General features: G+C 41.1%; 1 protein-coding gene and 1 long non-coding RNA gene across 7 annotated transcripts in view; one reads left to right on the forward strand and one right to left on the reverse strand.

The window, feature by feature from the left end:
- LOC138411419 (uncharacterized) overlaps positions 1–21,613 on the forward strand; it is a 51,506-nt gene extending 29,893 nt beyond the window's left edge. For 3 of the 5 annotated variants that reach the window (XR_011244049.1, XR_011244047.1, XR_011244050.1), the window contains one exon: positions 17,088–21,613. This is a non-coding gene — a long non-coding RNA (uncharacterized lncRNA). Of the gene's footprint in view, positions 1–6,152; positions 6,568–17,087 lie in introns of those variants that run through there. The other 2 variants (XR_011244048.1, XR_011244051.1) reach the window with 2 other exon arrangements.
- Positions 1,602–22,742, reverse strand: ctbp1 (C-terminal binding protein 1). Of its 2 annotated transcripts, XM_069531685.1 has the most exons (12): positions 22,606–22,673; positions 22,467–22,528; positions 11,673–11,827; positions 10,188–10,332; positions 9,248–9,351; positions 8,753–8,855; positions 8,273–8,397; positions 7,807–7,896; positions 7,152–7,282; positions 6,576–6,703; positions 5,887–6,001; positions 1,602–4,488 (listed from the first exon to the last, which is right to left on the reverse strand). In XM_069531685.1, exons 1-12 carry the CDS (start codon positions 22,656–22,658, stop codon positions 4,293–4,295), a joined length of 1,407 nt encoding a protein of 468 aa, XP_069387786.1. In that variant the 5' UTR covers positions 22,659–22,673; the 3' UTR covers positions 1,602–4,292. The 2 variants fall into 2 exon arrangements, with proteins under 2 accessions (XP_069387786.1, XP_069387785.1); XM_069531684.1 differs by having other exon boundaries at positions 22,467–22,742.
- Between the last annotated feature and the right edge of the window lie 2,309 nt (positions 22,743–25,051).

Genomic DNA, 25,051 nt, shown 5'->3' on the forward strand with positions numbered 1-25,051 from the left:
GAATGAGTCTAACCAAGACAGTTTCCTGCTGCGTTCTTCATATGTGAAAGGCCAACTCCACATCAACATAACTACCAGTTACTTTCAAGGGACAAAGAGTTAAAGTATGGTCAGCAATTGTTTTCATGGAGCAAAGCTGTTTTGGTGTTAGACACACTCTGTGTATAAAACTGAAAAGAATTTGTCAGGGTTTCTGAACTCATGGTAACACAAACTTTGTCCTGAACAAACCCTCAGCTCAGATTTGGGACATCTGTCCTCCACAGAGCATCTGATGTCAGAGGTCTGCAAGAGTGACAAGAACCATGAAAGTTTGAGACCATGCCACTGGAAACTCCAGTGTACAAGCTGTATCAATCATTTTTCCCACAGTTTATTCTCAACATTTATTGTCCTAACTAGAATCAGACCACATCCAGATGATTTCCACGCATGGAAATCAATACGAAGCACAGTTATGTAACTGCAAGTAAACCTGGGTTCTCGTTTGTACGGTCCAATTCAGGTTCGATTTCAGTGTTTTGGATTGTAGTAGATTCACCTGGGGGTCTTTAAACCATTGTGTTTTATATCCAGCTCTACACCCCTCACAAGCAAGGACAGTAAAACACATTATAATTTATTTGCACACCTTGGTTATTAATATTTTATACAATGGATTTTGTATTTATTGGATGAAGTCTGATTTGATGACACTAGATTCACGATTTGACCAGTCAGTGACCCCTTGTATGCTGGCCACTATGTGCATCACTGAGGTGTCGACAGCCGCTGTACCACTGTGACACATCTGCTCTGTATACGTCTGGAGGAGCACCGAAAGATTAATTTAAGATTATTGCATGAATACGTTGAACTGGAAAGCAGATGTGAGTAGCAGAGCCAAAGCAGATTCAGATGTTAAAATCGGACTGCTCGTCTGTCCACAGCAGAAGAGCTGCAGCTGTACTGGGGACATCTGGTGGACTCAACTGGTAACTGCAACCTATCTTTAACAAGTAGTAGTGCAAACTGTTTAGTCACTCGTCATTGATCGACAACGGAAACTTAGACAGAGCAAAATCCTGTAAGCATTTCATCTTTGCTGAAGCATTATGCTTTTTTTCATTTATTACATCTAAAAATTGTTGTACCTCTGAAAGTTGCATTATCTCAACGTTTACATGGTTTATATCTCTTCCTACAGACTCATAAGTTGACCATGAATTTGAGTGTGAATGGTTGATCGTCGCTATACATCAGCCCTGTGATAGGCTGGAGGCCCGTTCAGGGTGTATCCCCCCCCTCTCGCCCGATGTCCGCTGGGCTTGGCTCCAGCCCCCCAGGATATGAAATGGATGGATGGATGGATGGTGTCACTTCCTGTCAGTATAATAACTTTAACAACTTGGAAAAAACAAAGTTTCATAGTTCATTCTATAAATGATTAGTTTGGGGGGTAAAACCTCTCTCAAATCCCCATTTATAAGCTGTAAATTATACTTTATAGAATCCTTTAATCAATCTTTTTCTACATCATCGATTGGCACTTGCTTTACCAACAGATTCCATTGCAAACATAGCTTCATTCAAAATAGGCTACCTAAGATTAAAAAGACGCATTTCACCTTTCCACAGTTTATTTGCTTTTAAAATAATTCATACAAATGCATACACTCACAAACATATCTTTGTCAGGTTGTCAATTTTAACCAAAAATAATGATATTTACTGTAGAATATAGAATATGTATACTGTATATTGCTACGCCTACTACTTTACCATAAAAGGGACCAAGGTAGGCAACAGTGGACTGTATGTCACTATCAGGGATGGAATTTCAAGGAGCATGTTTTCAATTGTGGCAACCATCGGTTTGGATAAGGAATGCTTAAAGTTTATATTCGGAAGTAACCACAAAGTTTCTCCACCATGTAATGACAGTTATCTGGTAAGATTAAGAGTAAAGTTCATAATATTTCAGCATTCCCCTGAGGATTTGGGGGATTTAGCCTGACAGTGATCTTTGACTGTCTCATCAGTACCCTATGAACTAGACACCCTGCTCAGATTCAGGCCAGTGAGAGCTCAACCCTAGCCTGGGCTACAAAACCCTCACAAATGGCTAGTGAAATTTCCATCCCTGATCGCTACGCTAACCTCACCGTAAGGACGAGCAGGTGGGCAACAGTGAACTGTTTTACTACTCAGCTGCTGGTAGAAGGGGTTCGAGAAAGCACCATCACTCAGCTTGCCTGCTAACTTCAACAAACTGGAGTTGGTAATAAATATTCCTCATAGCGAAGGGTTTCCGATATTTTCTTTTCTTTGTGGGAATCTAACCAGTAAGAACTTGCATTACTGGCTCAGTTTGCTACCGTACTTATTTTTTCGTTGTGTATTTAGATGGCAGTATTTATCATGATGCCACCACCCCTTCTCCCAGTGCTGCTTTTTTTAAGACACAGATACAACCAAGTCACATTGACACAGGCAGGCAGAACACCATATGTACACATAGACACAGAGGCCACAGAGGGTGGCTAAACGGTATACTCAGGAAGGAGCCATCGTGAAATGTTAAAGGGATTCTATACTGGAGCAATCCATACATTCTGACATGCTACCATTAAACATCTGTACTTCACTGTGCATATATGATGTCTCTCACATTTCTATAAAACCATACTTTTTTTTTGTTTGCACAAGCAGGTTCCTATTTTAGAAAGCCGTTTAAAATGACAAGCCATAAAGCATTTTTTTTTAAATCTGTAAAAGCTCAACGTGGAACAGAAACAAGAACATTTGGTTAGACCTAACTTCACCCACACAACTGTTCCTCAACTGTCTTGAACTGGATGTGACCTCTGTACAAGTGAATTTAACTTCGAATGGGAACAAAAATGGTTTTGTCAGAAAGCAATATAATTTGAGTTTCTTTGAGTTTTTCACAGGTCTCTTGGCTGAGAAGAGCTGAAAGGACAACCTCTCTAAAATATTTATTTAGCAGCAAGAAGCAACATACTTATTCATCAATGTTGTGCATCTTTTGTAAACCTCTGTGTGCTCAACTGTTCACGCTCCACGAGCCGAACAATTTCTGTGATTGGTAGTGGAAGTACTGGATCATTGCACATGGAGAAGACGAAGATAAGTACATGTTATGAAAATCACCTCATGGACGACTTGCTTTATCATACAGTAATTCACATAAACCACTCGATCTTGCTGCAGATAAAGTCGCTCTAGCCAAGCATACCATTTTGCCACCGTCCTACAGCCGTTCCTCCCACAACCCCCTCCATTTGGGTCAAACATTTACACAAGTCCAAGAGCAAAATCACATGCCCCCTTAACATGACAAAGAAAAGCAAACATTAGATCGACTTTAGCTCTTATTTAAGGTCTTTTTCTAATGTAGTGGGACACGAAAGCACTAAGTGGCATAAAAATGGATTTTTAAAACAAAAATATATAGAAACATACCAACTGCGGAAACTTAATTTCCTGAGATGGTGTGCAAAAAGCTGCCTCTTTTTGGGGGGCTTGTTAATCTGGGGACATGTTGAAGATAAAACAGACAAACAGATATTGTATTCTCAAACCAGTTTGGCTACATAGAGAGATCACAGAACTCTTGTTTTTGTGTAAGACTGGAATACAAATATCAGCATCTTCTTGCTGCGAGTCTAAAAACTGTACACAGACAGGTTACATTCATTTTATAACCTACTACTTTTGCTTGTACATCAAACTAAGGAAAAGACACAGAAAAAGGAGATAAAGACATGAAAGATGCTCCTCTAACTTTGGACACACTACAGTCTATGACAGCAGAATTGGATTCAGTATTTTTTCTTTCCAAATCAAGAGATGGTTGTTTTCTTTTTCTTTTTTTTTACTTCTGGCAGAGGAAACTATTCAAAAAATCGATGTGCAGACCGAGAGTTTTACAGTCTTTTTTTAGGACTTGTGTGGGGCAGAGGTAAACTGTCTTGAACTTAAATTAGAGCATTTGAAAGTTATCCACTCCTGATCCTCTTTATCATCACCATCCTCCTCTTCTTCCTCTTTGGAGTGTGAACAGGCTGCTGGGAACCATTTGCCAGAGAGTTGTGAATCGATTGTTTTTGGGGACCTCATCCTGTTGATCTGACGCTCGGTGAACCCGTCTGATAACAACATGTCGCTAGGGAACTTACCGCTTTGACACCAGTTGCCATGCCGACCTCCTCCAGCTGCCAGACAACACGGGCAAGCGTGTGTGTGTGTGTTGGTTGTGTGTGTGTGTGTGTTTGTTTGTGTATGTGTGGCTACAGTTGGTCATTCGGATGCTGCTCTCTGTCGCTCTCTGGTGGCTTTACTGTGTTTTGTCCAGGAGATGGAGCATGGGGAGGATGTGTAACAGCGGGCGGGAGGGTGTGTGTGATGGGCACGGCGCTGGGCACAATGCCTTCAACTGGAGGCGGGAGCCCCCCTGCTGGCAAACTGACAACCCCGGGGGGATACCTGGAGGTGTGTGTGTGTGAGAGAGAGATACACAACTGAGTCATGAAAGTTCAACTGGAACTGGAAGAGTTACAAATCTGTGACCTTTTCTGAAACGCAACCAGTCACTGACAGCTTGCTGGATCACATTAGGTTCACATTAATGTAAGTAAAGCCAATCCAACTGAAATAATTCATAGTGGTTATAACCGTGAATATTTAATCTGTGGTGCTAACATGTAAAATATTCAATACTATCTTTTTTCCCCCAGAAACGGTGTCCTCATTACCCTGGTAACTGTTTTCATAGGGACTGTCTCCACAGTGGATAGTTATTCTTAAGAAATGTTGAGTATTTCATTTTTAAAATTGTCATTTTTCAGTGTTGTGAGTACTAAAAACTAAATTCTATTTGGCTCTATTGTATTGAGGTGATCTCAGGGAAGATAAATACTATAAATGGGGAGATATCTCGGGGGGAAAGTGAGAAGATATAGTCTTTTGTAATTTAGGTTAGTTGACCTTTACAGAAATAATTTTTTATCGCTCTCCCTGGATTAATACAAGATCCTGAAGGTTTTTGCATAATATTGTGGAGAAGAAAGGATTTGAAGTGTCTCCTCCTCTGCAGATTAAAAAGGATTCTGAAATGTTCAAATTCCAGTTAGTTTATATTGATGTCTGACAGCAACAGTACAAGATCAGTGATGGATCAGGTGTCATAGCAGCAATATTATAAACTGATCAGCCTTGATCAGCCCTCAGACTGCTGCTGCAGGTCAGCAGTAGCAGTTCCGTGACTGTCAGATCAAAGAACAGCTAAAGGGGGGCAAAGAAGCAAGCTGAGCCTTGATGTTGGTATTTATCTGCTCCTGAGGTCAATCAGGTATTGGAGAATGAGTAGTGCAACATGAGCTATCCGGGATTTGGAGAAAAATAAACAAATGGTTTCTTATCGTGCCGTTACCCAGGAGCACTTTGAGGGACTCTGGGGGGCCCCTACATCAAACCACCACCCCCCCAATACAACCCACATCATTCCAATCTTCAAACAATAGTTTTATTATCAAAATTATAACCAAAGTGTTACCAGTAAAGTTGTGAAGTTTAATTGTAAACCCCCATCAACATTCCAGACACAAGACACAAACATTTACACTTTTTAGTCTTTAACCAAACCTCGGATCTCACAAAGCTTTTGTCACAAAGCTTTTGTCAAAAAGCTGGTGTCATGGCGGCTTGTTAGGGGGTTTCTGAACATGGTGTCATCTCAGTCTCCTGTACATGGCCCATTATAGAATTTAAGGGAGTTCTCACAAAGTTTGTTGTTGCTGTCGACTATCGTCATCAGCTGTCGACAGGGGGCCCCCAGGCAATTGCCTACTTTGCCTACCCCGTTGCACCACCCCCTGTAGTTACCTATAAGCCCCGTTCAGCTCGGGGTGGACGGTAGATGGGTCAACTCCTGTCCAGTGGTTGTTCTGGGTGAGGAACTCCTTATTCACACAGTTCTTCAGACTGTCTGGAATACGACCTAAAAACAGACATCACAGAAGAAAAGAGAAAAGTGGAAAAAGATATAAATAGTGCAGTGTTATCTACACACAGGGGAGCTAGTTAATGTTACTGCACTACATAACACGTGTTATGTGTTTTTTTTTATCCCACTAACCTACTTTCTACAGAGGCAGGAAAGGTGGGCATGATTAAACAGGCCATTGGTAAACAGACCAGGCCACAAGGGAAACCATGAACCAGAGGATGGAAAAGAGAAAGAACAGAGAAGAAGGCAAAGCAGATAGACAGAGGGATGTTCTGAGAAGGAAGAAGGAGGCAGACTGTGAAAGGCCTTTAATCTCGCTCTCTGCTAAAAGAATAAGATGGATGGTTTTACGCTCGACTGCTGCAGAACACCTAAAACATGTCTCTTCTGAGACCTGTGTTGACATTTTTCAGCAGGGATGTTTTCCATCACTGCATGTGTGTCTCCACAACTCTGTGTGTGTGTGTTGTGTGTGTGTGTGTGTGTGTGTGTGTGTGTGTGTGTGTGTGTGTGTGTGTGTGTGTGTGTGTGTGTGTGTGTGTGTGTGTGTGTGTGTGTGTGTTACCTGTGACAGCCCTCCGGATCTCCCTGGCTGCCTCCTCTCTCATTTCCAACGATGCCTGTTCACTGTACCAGGCAGCGTGTGGAGTGCAGATCAGATTGGGGGCATCCTTCAGTGGACCCTGACTGAAACTGACAAAAACACACACAGTGCAACGAGTTACAGATCATTTCATTTATCTCTGAATAATATTTTTTAATCCCTTAAGTTAATTAAAACTTCCAGTGAATAGAGATTCCATCAAAACAGAAATGCAGCATTATGTCTGAGATTTTGGTATTTTTGTTTGATTTGATTTTGTGTAGTTGAAGTTTTTATTAATTAATCAGTTAATTCTACAATTATTGAATACTTTTGTGTCAAAATTATTTCTCCATTTAAATGTTCATTTTAAAACTTATTCTGAGTACTATGGGCTTTATATAAAAGTTGAACATTCTTTGTATTCACTTGTATAGTTGTGGAGAACTTACTTTTTTGGTATCATCACATCTAATAACTGGTTAACAGTATTTCATCCATCTCTGGTGGAGAAAACAAAGACTGCATTTACCACATCATCAATCTGTGAGTTATTACCTGAAAGGCTCAGTCTCATGAACATCCAGAGCCGCTCCACGTATCCTCCCCTCCTTCAAAGCTTGAGCCAGGGCCTTCTCATCTACCAAACCCCCCCTGGCTGTGTTTACCAGGAACGCCCCCTGACGCATCTGTAACACATATACACAGTGATTTACTTCTGTCTAACAAGAGCCGTGTTCAATTTCTTTTAGAGGCAACTTGGCCAAAGAACACAATGAATTTAAACACCAATGTTTGATTACGGTCTTTGAAATGCACACACATGAACTTATACACGGAGAAAAAAAACTTGTATGTAAAAGCTTAGAAAGCACTTGTCCCTGAAAAATATGTATTCTGCTCTCTGTGGTGATATTGATCCTCCTCCGTCCCGTCTTATTTCCTCCAGCAAGGTCAGACTTGCTTAAGAGCTTTAATCCTTTGGGTTGAATATTTCCAAAGTGTATTAGCGTCGTATGCAGTGCACGTAGTAAAGAACCTCATTCATCTGTATGTAGGTAGTGAGCTTCCTGGGTATCCGCTCCTTTAATATTTATGGCCTTGGGTTGTAGCAGTTGATGTTAGAATAAATAAATCATTAGAGTGTGTCTGTGTGCTTGCTCGGACATGAATGCGTGTGTGTGTGTCTGTGTGTGTGCGTGCGCGCCTCCACCTGTTTGATGGTGAAGTCGTTGATCAGGTGGTGGTTGTGTTCGTTCAGGCTGCAGTGCAGAGACACACAGTCCGAGTGGAAGAGCAGGTCCTGAGGAGGGAGACAGACACGAGTGTTGGTAGATTATTTTTAAAGGTTTTTATTTCCTGTAGTTTGTTATAAAGTTTAAAAAAGTATGTGAACCTTTTCAAGTCATATAACAAATTAAAAGGAACCTGAATATGAGCAGAATATGTCTCGTTGAAAGGAAATATAATGGAGATTGATTAGCTTCTATTGCGACCACCGGATTCCCGTTAGTCTCTTTCAGCTGTGATAGTAAAAGTCAATGAAATCGATCGAGCTGGACGTAAAGCTATGGAAGCATTGTGTGTGAGCATAAACATTTCAAAAACACTGCACATTCAGGTGCTTTCTGATTTCACAGAAACAAACTGGCCCCTGTGTGTGCATGCATGCGTGCTACCTGTAGCGTGGTGACCCTTTGTAGTCCCAGGGATCTTTCTACTCCGTCAGCCAAATAAGGGTCATAGAAAATCACATTGAAGCCAAAAGCCTTCGCTCGCAGCGCTACAGCCTGGCCCACTCGACCTAGAAACACACGCACACACATTATTATACACACTGGTTCATTTAGACAGATTTCAACACACATTAATACATAATATTCCTTTTCACCCTATAAAAATAACACAAAGCTCTGCTACACATGTCTGCTCATTATTTCTGGAAAATACTCTGACTGCACAGGGAAGAGATTTACATTCTACTTCTGGTTTAATCCTCTTATATCTTATTGGCAGTAACTCCTTGGGAAGCCAATTTAGCCAAGCTAAGGATGAAGCTTCTCTAAATGAAAGTATAAAAAAAGAGGAAAATGGTTTGATGAGCAGGAACCTGATAGACTTTAGAATTTTTTAGATTTCACTGATGAGGCATTACTCACCGAGTCCTATGAGCCCCAGCGTCTCTCCTCTGATCCTCGCTGCACCTGAGGCCACCTCTCTGATCTGCTCCACGCTCTGAACCCGTGTGCCCTCCCGCAGAGCCTGACATAAATATCACTCAATTATTACATGCCAAAATGACACGGGCTACAAAAACATTCCATTTTACATAATCCAAGTAAATTTCTTAAGGAGGTGAAGACTCCTCTTAATAACAAGAGTCTAAATCCGTTTAGATATTATGATTAAAATATGACTAAATGAGGATTAAAACTAAAAATCATTTTACTGTACCTTCTACATCTTACATCAACGTCTTTCAAATACAGCCACATTCTAAAGGAAACGAAATGTTTCAATTTTGCTTATTTGTCGGTAGAGAATTATTAGTAACTGTCGAAACCAAACGTGCACCTGTAACAGTTCAATACATTTAAAATGTCAAATCCAGTTCATGTCATTCCCCTTTTTATCGGCCACACTAGGCCACGCACCTGATGCAGCCAGGTGGTGCGTCGGTACAATGTGAGGATGTGGCACAGTGTGGAGTCTGCCGTCTCCTCCACGGAGGCTGCTGGCATATTACATACAGCGATGCCTGTTCAACCAGAGAGCAGACAAGGATCAGTAATCGCTTTTTGGGTCATTCAAAGAAGGAGCTGAAGTCTGGCGAAAGCTATTTCAGTGGAGCAGTGCAGGAGGAAGACAGGATGTCAGCAGTTTTCTCAACAAACACCACCGGAAACTTTCACATGTCACAGCCTCTCGTTGGAGAGGTTCGTAAAGCTCTGGCTATTGCAGGAGAGAGATGAGTTTAAAAATTTTTTTGACTGCGTTCAGCTTTTTTATACAATTATTTTGACCTTGTCAACACGCTCGGCACCAACTGGAAGCCAGCAATGGAAATGTTTTGGGAGAATTTAAATTATACCTTTATTTATAGAACACTTTACATAAAAGTAAAACAAATGGAAGCATAACATTGGTGGAATGAGACATAACTCCTGTTAAAGAAAGTATATTTTATAAAATTGAGTTTAAGCACAGATGAGTGAGCAACGACTAACATTTAAAACAAGGAGAATAAATTGTAACTTCAAAAAGTTAAATATTAGCAATATTGGTAGTTAAATAAGTGAAATTAATATGTGGTACTGGTACTTTCAGTTAGGATATAGGAAAACTATGAACATTAACCTTATGTTTTGAGCTACCTGGAACTAATTGATAAATATATAAATGTAAGATTTCTCACCTAATATGGTTCTGAATAATAACTACAAAACATGTTTGTAGTTATTTCACAACAAACATAAAATCCATGGCAGTGATTCATTTTGCTTTTACAGAGTAACAAGTATTACAGTACGAGTACACACCCTCTCTGATTCTGTGTGTGTGTGTGTGTGTGTGTGTGTGTTGTCATGTTCTCACCCAGCTCCCCGGCAGATTTGATGTCAATGTTGTCATAGCCGCTGCCGATGCGGACGATTATACGCAGAGCTTTAAACTTCTCCAGGTCTTCTCTCATCAAAGTGATGGTGTGGTACATCAGAGCTCCTACAGCTTCATTCAGCACCTGAACACAACACAAACACACACAGACAGACAGTCAGTGATATGATGGAAATATGTCTCTTCATTGATCCCCTGTCTTTACACACATGCATGAACCCGTGTCTATTTACAGCACAATAGGGTGGTACTCTGAACATGTACATTACTGCAAAGTTGTGTGTTTGTGAAGTAGTGAGCACAAGTCAAGCGTGGCTCTGCAGAAAACAGCCACAGTTCACTGAGTTCACTGTCACTGTGTTTCTCCATAAAGGCTTTTTCTAAAGGTGCTGTTTATATCATCTCACATCCTGTTGTTTTATATTCCCGTCTGCACACAATAACGGCATTTCCTGAATATTACCATGGAAACTGAGCTTCTATAACCACAGGAAACGACGTATGGTGTCCCGACATAAAGCAAAACTGAGTAATATTAGCAGCAGTCTCATTCTCAGCGCTTCTCTGTGGCTTCTAATCAGGACGACGCTGCTTCTCTAGTGATAATGAGATATTATAACTCAAAGAGAAGATGCATTGATTATCATATGAAACAGGAATATATGACTCTGTGAAAACCAGTTCAGCCGTCGCCTTGTAATTGACTCTCACTTAATCTTTCAATCTTTTTTTGAACGTTGCCAGGCTTCCTCTTCATGTGTGGGTGGAAATGACATGCGGTTCAATTACAATAAAGAAGCCCCCTTTAATTACACAATGAGGTTGCTTCTTACTAGAGAGCCAGGGAAAGAGAGCGAGGGAGAGCCATCTGTTTCTCCCACGCTGTGGCCTACTGAGCGCGCTCACAGAGCGAGTGTGCCTGGCAGGCGCCCAGAAAGAGACGTAACCCTGCCAGACATACAAACCCATTTACGATCCATAGTGGCTGTGGCACGATCCGAGCCTGACCCACATTTTAAGTCTGTGCTCGTCTTTTACGCTTCTTCACTTATTTTACCGTCTTTCTTTAACATATCTTTTCTCTTCGTCTCTTTTGATCTGTCTTCACTTCAGATCGTCCGTTTGTGAAGGGCTAATGCTGCATTCAGGTCATGTTGTCACTATTTTGTAGACTGTGGTGTTTGGTGACATCTTGGTCATAATGACAGTCTGAACAATGTGTAACTAGAATTGTCATCAGCAGAGAGCATACCTCCACCAAGGCCCAACAGTCCCCTTAAATGAAAACAACCCTTATAGTTAATGCCACATTACGTTTCTCAGCTCAGTGTTAGTTGCAGGTTTCTATTTGTTTCCCAACAGCGGCTGAAAAGAGCTTATACCTCTACAAAACCTCGTTTAAATCCATAAGATCCAGACTTTCAATAAACGAGTTTGTGTGCATTGTTTAGATGAGTGTGTTACCTTCTCGTGAATCTCCTGTGTGGACTGAGCATCACAGAAGGCCACAGTTGCTACGTCTTTCAGGATGGGCATCTCCACAGTGCAGTCACGCCCATCCAGCAGGGCCACCAGGGGGCGCGGGTGCATGGGCCCGTTCATGATGGGAGGCCTGATACCTACACACACACAGAAAGTAGAGATGTTGTGATATTTTGCCCCCTGCTTTACATTATTACACTTTCAGGCATTCGTTTGCTTTTGAATTCTCTCTGTGTCCTAAACAAATCTATTTTGTGCATAATGAAATCTAAACCTGAAGGTATGTGGCTGCCGCTGCATCCCATAATGCTTCTGCGCCGGACTGATGCAGTTGCTATGACAACTGTAACAGTAAGCATGGGGGAGGAAAAAAGGAGAAATTCCCAGGGCAGCTGTCGTTCCACAACAGAGCCCAAGTCTCCCTGAAAGAGGTTGTTTCTCAGCTGTTTTCTCCCCGTGTTGCTTTTTATGTTTTCAGTTTAATTATCTCTGACTTTTAGATGAAGTTTGCTGACTCTGGGAAACAGGCAGTAATTGGGAAGGTGCTCGTGTTTCTGTAGGTTTGTAGAAAAAAAGCACAACTTGTCATTTAGAATCGCCGAACATTAAGAATCTCCCTCTAGAATCAAAACTCAGGAGTTTAGTATTTCACCCTATTTGCATTATTTTAATGAAGCTGTCATTTATTCATGGTGAATGTAAAGGCTCGTCCCTGTGGACCATCAACAGTGACTCTGTAAAATGGGACACTGGTTTTCTTGCCAAGTCTGCAAGAAAACAACTGAGTATGCAGACTTGAAGCTCTAGTTTATGTCTCAATTACTCGAGTATCCAGCACATAGTGGTTACAGTTGGCTGTTGATATACAAATATGCAACATAAATGTGGAGTGCCATAACTCCAAGCCTTAAAAATGGCACTGAAAATAATAAGTGCAGTGGTTCATATCAAAGAGTTTATATAAGGATTGATGACTCGTCTGCTCCCCAAAAGTGAAGCCAAAATGAATTGATCGCCTCCTGGTGGCTGGCTTCAGTATAAGTCATAAACCCCACCTTTCCACGGGACGCCTTGTTAAATAATCCCTTTAAGTTGAAAGCATTACCCTGAGAGTGAAGCCCAACTTTAAAGGAGAAAAAGCAGCATCAAATAAGGCAAATACACCAGCAAACCCATAGTGAGCGATTGAAGGTAACAGTGCAGGGGCAGTTATTCGTTTTCTTTCACTATAACCTCCCTCTGCATCGTCCTGGATCAATTTGTCGTCTCTTCTTTCATGTAACTGAAGAGTTAGTCATCGTAGATCACTGACCGACAACCAGGAAGTCTGATAGACTGACAGATTTAGATTCAGGAAGGAAAAAGACAGTGTTTTTGTAATTGGGTCTCTTTGACATGTAAAGTGTCGACAGCACTCTGAAACACTGCAGAAGAAGAAGAGCAGAGTTATGCCTGTTTCTGCTGATGCTGACTCTGCTCATCACTCACTCTTGACTTTTTCCCATCTGAGATGTGCCGGCTGCCATCTCAAATAAGCAGCTGCGTCTGTCGTTTTTTCTCAAAATATTCCCCCCGAAAACTTTTTGCTTGGAACTCAGACCTCCAAACAGAGCCTGTTTTCTACCTTAGTGGGCTAAACTCATGAGAAAGTTGCCAGATCGTTAAACCAGTCATTTCAAAATCAGCATCTGACAGTGAGTCTCTTTTTATATTTTGAATTCCAAGGATCCATGAGAATCAGACTTGTGGACAGATGTTTGGCAGCTTCCATCCTGCAAATTAGCCTGGAAAATTTGGGCAGGGATACTTAGCGATGCTCTTCCCTTAGAGCTGTCGTTAAATAGCCCATAGGCAAATAAATTAAAGGAAAGGTCTCCGCTGGAATCACACTCATGCCGTCAGTGTCATTACAGTGATTTTGCAGATGTGTTTTTCTAATGAAGCTTCATAATTTACCAGTTTTCTTGTACCTCACTGTCTGTCTTGATAAAATAGGTGTTTTTTTTAGGTTTTAGAACTATGCAAATACAAATGTTTTATTTTATTTGTTAAACCCAGTATCTTGTGATTGCATTACTAATGCAAGCTCCTGTTGTTATAAAAAACATATTTTGGCTTCTTCTGCAATCACTTGATTGTTTTCTGTTATGCTGAGAGATGTAATCCTTTATTCAGAGTGACATCTTCAGCATTAATGTTTTAACAACTTGTCAGCTTTCAAATATCAGTGTTTCTGTGCTGGGAATATGTGTTACCACATCATCTGCCTTTAACTAGATACCAGTAACCGCTGATGTGAAACAGCTTAGTGACCAGAGGGTGATGACTGTTGTACTGAGCAGTTCCCAGAAGTGAATGTTAGTGTATCTGTATGAATAATATGATCCAGAAGCAGTGAGGTGCTGAAGAAAACATGCAGTAAACCTCTGTGGGCACATGCAGATGTATGATCGTCCACACCCTCGTATTCAGGATGTCTAAAAACATATACTGCTCAATCTGAAACCGTGGATATTTTTTTCCTGCAGACTCCCAGGGGTTTCTGTGGTTGTTGACTGGGCCGATGTGCACGCATGAGGAAATAATGCATACAGTGATTACATGGATTTCTGCTTCATGCTCCACTGTGCTGCATTGTGCAGAGTTTGGATGTGACAGAAAACAAGTAGAGAGAGCAGACAGGAAGTGTCTGTGAAACCATAGTGCGTACACTTAGGATCAGGAATGTGAGGCTTATTTTTGCATCTACGTTTACGCCTTTACAGTGTCAGATTTGTGATCCAAATTTTCCTTCGGGCATGTTCTTTGCAACTAATCTGAACGTCACTGTATGACGATAAAACCACTATCCATGTGCGTACCCTGTTAAAACAAAAATCCAAGACTTAGAATTTTGCAGCACTCAGAAACTGCACTGAAGCAAAGACGACTCACATCTTATCAAAATCCATCTCTCAATTTCTGCCTTGTCTCCTTATCTCCATCTTCAGACTACAGCATGAAACCTGATCTGATGAAGCAGCCCCCGCCGTCCACGGTAAGACCAATAAAGGTGAAACTCAAATCGTGCTCACTGAGCCTTATGTGGCCTGGTAAAACATTAGCTTTCTGTAATAGAATTTGCCCGGAGGCCGTTGCACTTAGACATCAATACAAAATCAATGGTGCATAGCTGAGAAATTGGAACAAGAAGTACTGTGAGGCTTCAACACAGCGCTCATTGTAACTCAGATGTAATCATACAACGCTCGCTCGCCTGTAGATGCTGCTCTGTGCCCTTAAACTCGTCTCCTGCAGGATTTGAATTGAGCTTGTGAACAATGTGAGCTTGATTGAACAACACTTGAACAAAATACTGAAATCTGCTCCGTCTTGTCAGTCTTGCAGCAGACTGAAGTATTTTTTGGAAAGTAACAGAGATTCCCGACATTTCTGCTGCTCACACTTGGTCAGAGTGAGGGAGGAAATAGCTCTCATTCCAGCTCCAAGCATGACCTTGGAGGGACCACTGACTGCTGAGTTGTAGTATTCTGTCTCTATGTCTCTCCCACAAACACACACACTAACATACTAACGCACACACACACACACACACACACACACACACAAGCCTAATCTCATCATTGTAAATATTAATCCTCTCTCTCTTTTTGAATTCTCAAATCGAACCAGCTCAAACGGTCGTTATCTCCCGGTCTGTCTCTCTCTCTCTTTTTTTAAATTTCATGTATTTCCTCGTTCTTCCCGTCACTTTAAACACTCATTAAATTCCTCATTATATTAAATAATTGCCCCCGACTTTCTGCTCACTTGGTTCCCAAACTTTAAACCCTCATCCATCTCTTCCATCTCTCCTCTCCATTTCTCATTATACTCAATACTCCAATATTTTCTCTCTCTCTCTCTGTTTCTCTGTCTCTCTCTCTCTACCCCCCACAGCCCCGGGGTTGGGTGACTGATGGGAGCTTTCACAGTGCAAACAGCCGTCTCTACATCCACAGCTCCAGTTCTGCTCTTTCCATCTATACAGGGATTATCTGCAGCTATGCTTTGAATCAGATTCACCACTGTATTTAGGCAACACTTCGAGGCCGGGCAACAGCACAGTGATAGTGATCTGCAACAGAGGCCAACATCGTAAATTGAAGGAATAAAAGTTTTGCAAGTGGTAATTTTTCTATAAAAACAAAATCCATCTGGGTTTTAACACCTCTGCACGTGTAGTTTATACTCAATGGCCCAAGACACAAACTGAATTCCCTGATATGAAAATTTCCTTTCCGGAAACATTTGTAATCAGACCCAAATGACTCTTCAGATGGAAAAAGCCTCTGTGCTAGTGACTGCTGGGACTGCAGAGGCAGTGGGAAAGCCCCGCAGCCTGCCCGTATCCAGCTGTCACTGACCAGCTCAGAAGAACAGCTGGATTTTTGTCCCTGAGGAACAAGACAATGTTTTCAGATTGTCAGTCCACAGAGATGATGAACAATATCAGCAAGTTCACCAGAAGCTCACATAGTTATCTGCCAAAATGAGCTGCAAGTCGTTTTTTACAAACTGTTTGTTTAAACTTTTGAAAAAACAAAGTTCATACATAAATCTGCAGCCGAGATGACTCCTCATTCAAGCAATTAGTCGATGGACAGAAAAGTGATCTGCAACTATTTTCATAATCGATTCATTTTCATGTTATTTTAATGAAGAAATGGAAATTTTTCTCTATTTTCAGACATTTTATACATTTAGATGTTTATTGATTAATCAAGGGAGCATTTAGCTGATTAATGAAAATGAACTTTGTGCTGAAACAACAGATCGATTAGTCAAAAGAAATCAATTTTTAATTCATGTGGTTGTAAATCAAGTATCCAGCAAAAACATGTCAAGCATTTGTTATTTTCAGACTCTATTTCAGAGAATTTGTTACCTTCTCTGTTTTATAAAATTGGACTGAAGACGTCAACTTTGACTTTGTAGTTTGTTCCTACTGTTTTTTTAAACTTTTATAGACCAAATAATTGATCACTGAAATAAAAAAAAAACAGTAAGCCCATTAATCAGCCATGAAAATAATAATTGCAGCTCTACATAAATCTTATTTGTGTGAGTTCTGTTCAACTTAAAAACCTCTCACTTCCACAGCACATGGACCTGTCACATATATAGGCCTAAAGTGAGCATCCATTCTTCTTCATTTCAGTAAATTTAAATTTAAAGTACACATCTTGGCATTTTCTGTTATTGCCAAACATTTCCACTCAGTGAGAAGCTTTTGCATGCGGGTTTTTTTGGGGTCTTTCAGTTCTGAAATGAGGTCAAACTTCCTGAATTAAATGTATTTTTCAACTGAACTGAAAATGAACCCTGACGATGTGACGCATTACATCTCTGCTACAGCGTTTGTGTTTTGCACCGTGGAGGAGAGAGGGGAACGTTCCTGTCGGCACCTGTGATCAGTCAGCCGCTTGCAACTGTAGCAACCAACCATCGAGCCACAGCGCCGCTGATTTATAACGTAGGTTCTTGTGGCAGGCAGCAACATGACGTGGTTAAAAAGCCCCTATATCTGTCTTTCACTCCCTTGCTGTTGATCTTCCCATCCTTTCATGTCTCGTTACCTCATTTTCAGATTTCCATCTCTCATTTCAGTCTCATTTCCCCAGGCTTTCTTTATCTCCCTTGCTATTTCCTATTCTCTCTCCTGTCCCGTCCCATCCCTCTAAGAACGACAAAAACAGGTTTTACTCTATATCGTCGCTGTATTTATGTGCTTAAAAAAAACGGCTGAATGTGCAGGTACAAAGTGTTCAGGCAGCGTGACGTTTCTGCTGTCTTTCATTTTTTTGTTTTTGTCTTCTAGCTCTCCCTAACCACATGTCGGTTCCCGTGAAGAAAGACAAAAAGACACACGCACACACACACACACACACCCTGCCCAACCCATATGTACAGAAATACAGGTGCATACACAGCAAACCAATCCATGCAGGTTGACATATCTAATATGCAGTGATATATGATACATACAAGTGCTTACACATCGAAATGATTGCCCTGCAGGTCTTCTCTTTCTCTCCCTCTCTCATACACACACACACACACACACACACACACACACACACACAAGGTCTTAATTTGCAGGTACTGTATCACCAGCACACCAGTTCAGGTTTGTCAGCTATTTGTGTTGTTACTGAGACACCAGCACCATGGAGATAGAAAACAAACATTTTCTATTAAATATATGTTTGCTTCAGGATATTTTACGGAAGAATTTTTTATGAATTATTTTGCCAGTATTTCTAGGAGAGAATAAAATAAACTTCCTAATATGAGGGCAACGGCTCCGCACCACTGTACATATCCAGTGTGGGAGGGTGTCACCGACAGTCAATGCTTATTTGCATGTTGCCATAAAGCCGACCTGCTGGTACATACAATAGTTACACTGCAGGAAATTCTACATTTAAATACAGGCTGTAACTGGATTACTGTGTGGATGCGAGCTCATTATATTGGATTAACTTAATATGCCGAAGAAACAACAATCACTTTGAAGTTTCAATTGGATTGGGGTCAGTGTGGAGACTCTGGAGTAAATGTGTCCCCTGAATGAATTATTAAGGCCATGAGACCTTTATTGTATTTAGATTAAGGGTTCCCAAACTTGTATCCCAGGACCAACAGGGGGTCTCCGAGAGGGTGAAGGGCTTCCCCGACAAAATAAATGTTTAATTACCTCTGCAAAGAAGGGGATTTTTTTTTTTGCCCCTGCCTTTGGTTTTTCTATTTCTAACCCATCAAGCTTCTTTTTTATACATTTCTTTAAGATTTCAAAAACATTTGAGCTGATTTCTCAGATAATAATTCATGGATCTTGATGAAAAATATCAGGCATATATAAGAGACTAACCTTTGAGTGTTTGAGCAAAAATATTGGTTTCATTAGGGGACCAGTTACTTGTCTGAGGTATGAGCTCTACTGAGTGCCGTCCTAGTTTCACATGCTTCTTGTTGATTAGAGCTGCTCTTTTACTCAATATCTCACTGGATGTAATAGTTACCTGACTCATCTCCCTCAGTACTGAGTTATAATCAATTCATTATCTATAGATCACCACAGCTCATCAGTTTGTGCTCATTAAGCCACATTTATACTTTTGTCAGATCTTTGATAAAAAGGTCAAGGTGCTGATTTTAAACAGTGAGACATTCAAAGTTATATGAATGTTGCAGTATAAGCTTTCTAGTGCTGACAATCGATGCACATTTCTGCGTGATGACATGAACTGACTCACAGTTCCTGCTTCATGGCTGCCAGTGGCTGAGGGGGGGGGGTTTCAGCTGCACGTCTTCCCCTGAACAGACTCTCACGGCTGCATGTTTCAGAGTAATGGCTGCTTTTCATTAAGGGCTCATAAGTTGAATTACAGCCTGTCTACTAACTGTTGTTTTGGGATGTTGCTCCCCAGGCCTGTTATTTTTTTCTCTGCCCGATGGTATTTAGCCACCTGTCCATACTGCCATGCTTCTCAGTTGCATTTATTTTTACATGAACAGCATGTAATTGAGTGTAACAGGCGAGTTATTTAGTGGCTAACCTTCACTGTATATGCAATGCCTTGAAATGAACCGCTATTCAGCAGCGGCTGGTAGATCCTTCACTGCCGCTTCCCTTTTTAGCTCAAGCATTTTCTTGTACGCATTAGACATAATAGACTTTCAATGGCTGTTACTACATACTGTCTCTTCACTGAGCACTTAAGGCTTTATAGATTTCCTAGTGCTGTCAATTATACCTGTACGGGTTTCTACTCTGAGTCCCTGCTTGATTCAAATGCTCCACTCAGAATGCTCATCTATGATGATGATGTTTCGAAATTACGCAATAGATCCGTACTGATCTTTAGTCCGTTGTATATTTAAATTTAATTTAAAGTTTTTATAAAAACAGTTAATCCATTAAACCCAGTTGTCTTTTCAACGCTGCCCTTGCCCATCAGACTATTTTCAGTCTGCAGGTGTTTCACTTCTTTAGTTCTTCCAGGTGATGTTGGCTTGTGGTTTTGTATTGTTGGTAACAAGTCGCAACATGAGCAGTTTCCTAATAATGTGACCAAAACTTCCTGATGGGAAACTGCCTGGAGCTGTTGAGCCAAGGATCATTTTATAAAATCAAATACAGGAATTGAATCTGCCATATAAGAAATAAAATTATACTGAAGTCTTTTATCCAGAAATCTGATTGTGTGTCACTGATCTGTGACATAAAATCAGACATGACTCAGTTGCATCTAAACAACAATCTGAATTATGCTCTGAATCATATTTTAATCAAAATATTTACTCAAAATGTTGGAGGATAATATCCGATGTGTGTTAATACTTTGTGAAAACAAATGCAGCTAATTCAAACTCATTTCAGATTATCCATGGATTTTATAAATTTACAGTTTATTATTTGGTTCTATCTAACCATGAGGTTTAAAGCTCATCATCAATTGAAAAAACCTTGAAATTTGAAGTTTGAATTTTCTGAACAACACAAACCAACTCAGATCATTAGAATTAAATATTTACAATTGCAAAAATGATCTTATAAAGAAAATTCGCTCCAGAAATTAAGTTTCATCTTGGAGACTCTTTTGTAGGATTTGTTAGGATTTATTAAAAACTACAACAAAACTTAGCTCATCATATTTACATCGTATGAACGTTTGAAGTGTTTTCCAGATATTAGAACCATTTTTCCTCTCTCACCACAGTGCGTCACAGAATAACTCTTCGTTCTGTTTTGTTTTTCCCCTCCCTGTTTTCTTTCAGGAAACAATAGATGAAACTTGGTTGGTGTTAACTCCTCCACATTCCTGCTCTCTTACTCCCTCTCTTTCTCTCACACACACTGAATCACACACACTCACACACATGGTCCCTTACGCTTTCTCTTTCTCTCTTTTACTCTCTTGCCCTCCTGCTCCTGTGAATGCCGCAGCGCTTTCATTTCAATTATTAGTGCTGTCATTCACACCTGCATTTAGACTAGACCGGTTCATGACTTCCTGTTTAAATCAAATACTCAATTACAAATATTCATCTGTGATAATGAAGTATCAAATGAAAATGTGAAAGCTACTATGCAATATCAAATGTCGTTTATTACCATATGTTCTATTGCATAAAAACTCCAACGTCTTACATTTCCAAAATCAATCTGTCCTATATTCGGTCTGCAGGTGTGTTTTAAACTAATAGTTCTTCCAGGTGATGTTGGCTTGTGGTTTTCTATAGTTGGCAACAAGTCTCAACACGAGCAGTTTCCTTGATTTTATCCTTTGACATAATAATGTAACCAAACCTCCTGGTGGGAAACTGCCTGGAGCTGCTGAGCACAATGGCATTATACTTTTTAATGTCTTTTTAAAGGATCATTCTGTTAAAATTAAAATAGACTCATCAAATAAAGCAATATGATTTAATGAGGGATGAAGGAAGGGACTGATGTGTGTGTGTGTCTCGTTGATCTAGGTCTTTATAACAAGATCAGACATGACTCAACCGCCACAGTTCACAGGACCCCTGCCTTCCAAATCATGAATCAACACATCCATCAATTACCTGGAACGACAAACCAGTTATAAAGCAGATCTTAAATGTTCAACAGTCTTCACAAGACCGGATGATCAGATCAGTGGCACCGTTATTGAGAGGTGGTGGAGAAAAAGGGCAGAGCTCCCTAAACATAATTCACGGTAGTTATCCCCCATGACCTTCAGTCTGGAGCCGTCGGGGGGCATAATTTGGAGGTGGTCATAATCGTGGTGGTGGGAGCAGTTTGTCAGAGCAGCAACTTTAATCTTTCGATGCCATTGAGAGACACAGTCCGCAGCTTGTTGATGACATCACGTTTACAATCTGTGGTTTCCTCTGGAAGAGACGGCGTCGCAAATTCAGACCGAGGTGACCACAGATACTGCACATATAACATTTCTGCTTTTGTGTGGATGATCATTCATTCTCACACCCTCTGTCTCCTGCTCCCCCACCCCCATCACCCCCTTCTTTGATCCCATTTTCTAGAACAGTCTTTTTCCAGACCTAATCGTAAGGTGCATCTGTCACCTGTGTGTGAATCCGGCGGTGTTGCGTGCGTGCGTGCGTGCGTGCGTGCGTGCGTATACTTATTTTTGCCATTTGAGTACCTCATAACTGTGTGAGTATGTGTACATATGCATGCCTGTATTGTGTGTGAGTGTGTGTGTGTGTACGTGCATGTGTGTGTGTGAAATGAAGGCATAAAGGAAGCACAATGACAGAATGAAATGGAAATATGTGTCATGTCCTTGCTAGCCCTCGAAGGAGAGAGAGATCTATTTCTGTCGCCACAAATGGAGGTGTTCAAGCAGCCTTCAATGGCAGAGATTTGCCTCTTCACACAGACACACACACACTCACACACACTCACACACACACACACACTCACACACACACAAGCGCGTAGGCACACACACACACAAGCGCGTAGGCACACACACAGAGCTACAGAGAAAAGGCTAACCGTTCTTGTGTGGCGATAGAGAGGCTGAGATATGAAAAAGATAATGGAGTGAGAGAATTAGAAGGAGGAGGAGGAGACAGAAAGGGGGAGATGAAGAGAGAGAAGGGGGAGGGGAGGAGGAAGACAGAATAATGTACACTGAGTTCACAAATATTGGCCCACACACACACACACACACACACACACAGTTCCCACATTAAAGCAGACTGCTGGTTGTTTACCTAGAGGCATGCCTTTGTTGAGGAGATGTGAGCTTCCCATGGTGTGTTCCCCTGCCGGCCAGCTCACAACAGAAACCTACAGTCTTCACACAGCAGACATGAACAGGAATCCAGTCAGCATATGGCGGCTGTGGCCAGCTACCTCGCTTCCCTTAGTCCTTCTCCCAGCCCCTTAGTGACAAGCATACACATGTGCTCCCCCTCTTTTCTCTCTCTCTCTCTCTCTCTCTCCCCTCCCTTCCGTCCCCTTTGCTCGCCGCTCTCTCTGTCTGTTTTACCCCTCCCTCCCTTCCCTTTCTCACTTTCTATTACAGCAAACCTCTCTGTCTTTCCGTCTCTCCCTCTCTGTCTCTGTCACTCACACAGAAAAATAACAAATAAGACACAACACACACTCTGAATGTAGTTACTGCTGCGTTTATGGAAGCAGAAGGATAAGAGAGTGTTAAAGAGAGCAGAAAGACTGAGTGTGTTTGCATATATATAAATATATATATATATATATATATATATATGTTAATATGTATATATGTTCATATGTATGTGTGTGTTTGAAAGTGTGTGTGTAAGAGAGAGCAGGAATGGGAGGAGCTAACACCGGCCAAAATTCATCTTTTGTTTCCTGAAAGACGACAGGGAGGGAAAAAAAGAAAAGAAAGACGAGTTATGCAATGACTGTAGCGCGAGTGGAAAAACTTGTTCTAAAATCTGTAAAAGTATGTTGAAGTTCATAAAACTTTTTTCGAATTTGTTTGACACTTTAATAAACCTTGTGCCTTTAAAGAGAATCCGGAGGACGAAACTTGTTTTGTTTAATATTATACATTTACTTTTGCAGTGATACAAACAAAATTCTGACATCCGAGAGTCTTGGTCTTTTTTCAGAAGAATCAAACTTATAACAAATAAAGTTTCAGTTGATGATGAGCTTTAAAACCCACAGTAGAAAAAATCCAGAAACAATCAGAAATGTCATCAAGCTTGAATCTGCTGCATTTGTAGTTTGTTTAGCACATGACAAGTATATATGCAGGTGTATTGCATATTAAAGGAAGATAACTAGCATCACATCTGCTGATTTGAAGTGAAATTCAACATACTGCAACTCATTGTAGTGCTTTGCAAGTATTAGAATAACAAGTGTGTGATGAATTGATAAATAAATATCACTGAACAAAATGAACAAAACAAATGTGGAGTTCATGATATGCCTTTTCTTGATTTTTCTTTTCTCTCTTGTGTTCTGTATGAATTAGGATGAGAAACAATAATTTAATTCCATAATTTATTTTGATATATTCTTTTTCTCTGAATGTGTGCACAATATTGTGGCCTCTAAAAAAATTATCAAACAGGCAATAAACTGATTATTCATGTGAATGATTCCATAATTTAATCGAGTTTTTGCAACAGTCTGATAGAAATGAATTGAGTTTGTGTATTATTATGTAGTATTCATGTATGAACGTCTTGTATTATTACACTTGTATAAATACAGCTGGCCTCAGATTGCCTCAGTAATCAGACACTTTTGCTCGTGTGAGTGTCAGCGCTTCATCTCGGAGCGTCAGTCTGGTGAACACCTGCTCAGACTTCTGCACAGGTGATGTTTCACTCTCCTCATCACTCTACCACTTGATAACCACAGTGAGTGAAGCAGCGTCAGATGTCCCACAAACTGCCGGGGCCTAACCCAATTAACAGCGATGGTGGTTACGTCACATCCTCACTATTGGTAAATGTCACAAACGGCCAGTGGGCGAGAAGCTTAAATCCAAAAAGAGGAAGAGAGTCGGGGAAACTATGGACAGAATATTTAATGAGAGACAGAAAAGACGAGAGGTGACGGAGGACAAGAATCCCAGCCTCACGGTGTTTAACTGCTCTGTTCGCTCTTCCACGTGTGTGTGAACCAGCACGGATGTTCACATGTGTCGTTGTGAGAGGGTGGACATTAACAGTCACACCCTCTCCTCCCCTGTATCACTCCACACACTCATTGTCCCCCTCCTCTTCAGTTTCTCTCCTCCTCCATCTCCCCAACCTCTCCACTCCTCACCCCATCTCCCTCCCCGTCCACCTTCCTCCCACATCTCCCCTCCTCTGTCTGCTTGTCGCCACCCTCTCCCTCCCTTCTCCATCTTTTTACCTCCTGCTCTTCCATCTGCTCATCTTGCGCTCTGTCTTCTCTCTCTCGATCTCATTCGCACTCCATCACGCTGCCTCACCCCTCCACTCCGTTCTCATTCCTACATCTCTCTTTTCACTCTCTTTTTCCACCGTGGGCTTTCACACAACCCCCCACCCCCACCCCCCCTCTTCTCTCTCTGTAGTCACTGCAGCGTGTCTAATGGTTCAGCTCCTTCTCAGCAGATCCACCACGCGGAGGCCAGGCGAGCAGCAGCCCCGACCTAATGCCTCCCAACTGCTGGCCTTATCAAGACTGACAGCCTGCTAGACCTAGAGCTATCGCAAACACAAACACACACGTGTACACACGTACATACACATATAACAACTAAGATACATGCACATGCACAAGATACAAGCGTGTGCATCGAGAAAGCCACAGAAGTTGTAAAACA

This window comes from Paralichthys olivaceus, chromosome 9 (genome assembly GCF_024713975.1).
Source record: "Paralichthys olivaceus isolate ysfri-2021 chromosome 9, ASM2471397v2, whole genome shotgun sequence".
Taxonomy (NCBI): domain Eukaryota; kingdom Metazoa; phylum Chordata; class Actinopteri; order Pleuronectiformes; family Paralichthyidae; genus Paralichthys; species Paralichthys olivaceus.

What these genes read in the sequence shown, in the direction of transcription:
- ctbp1 (XM_069531685.1), bottom strand. Translation starts at nt 22,658, where the DNA reads ATGTGTATGCTTGTCACTAAGGGGCTGGGAGAAGGACTAAGGGAAGCG. An exon ending in CAACAAAGGCATGCCTCTAG is followed by an intron (nt 11,828 to 22,466) that starts GTAAACAACCAG and finishes GTGTGTGTGTAG; the next exon opens with GTATCAGGCCTCCCATCATG. An exon ending in CACAGGAGATTCACGAGAAG is followed by an intron (nt 10,333 to 11,672) that starts GTAACACACTCA and finishes TGTTGTGTTCAG; the next exon opens with GTGCTGAATGAAGCTGTAGG.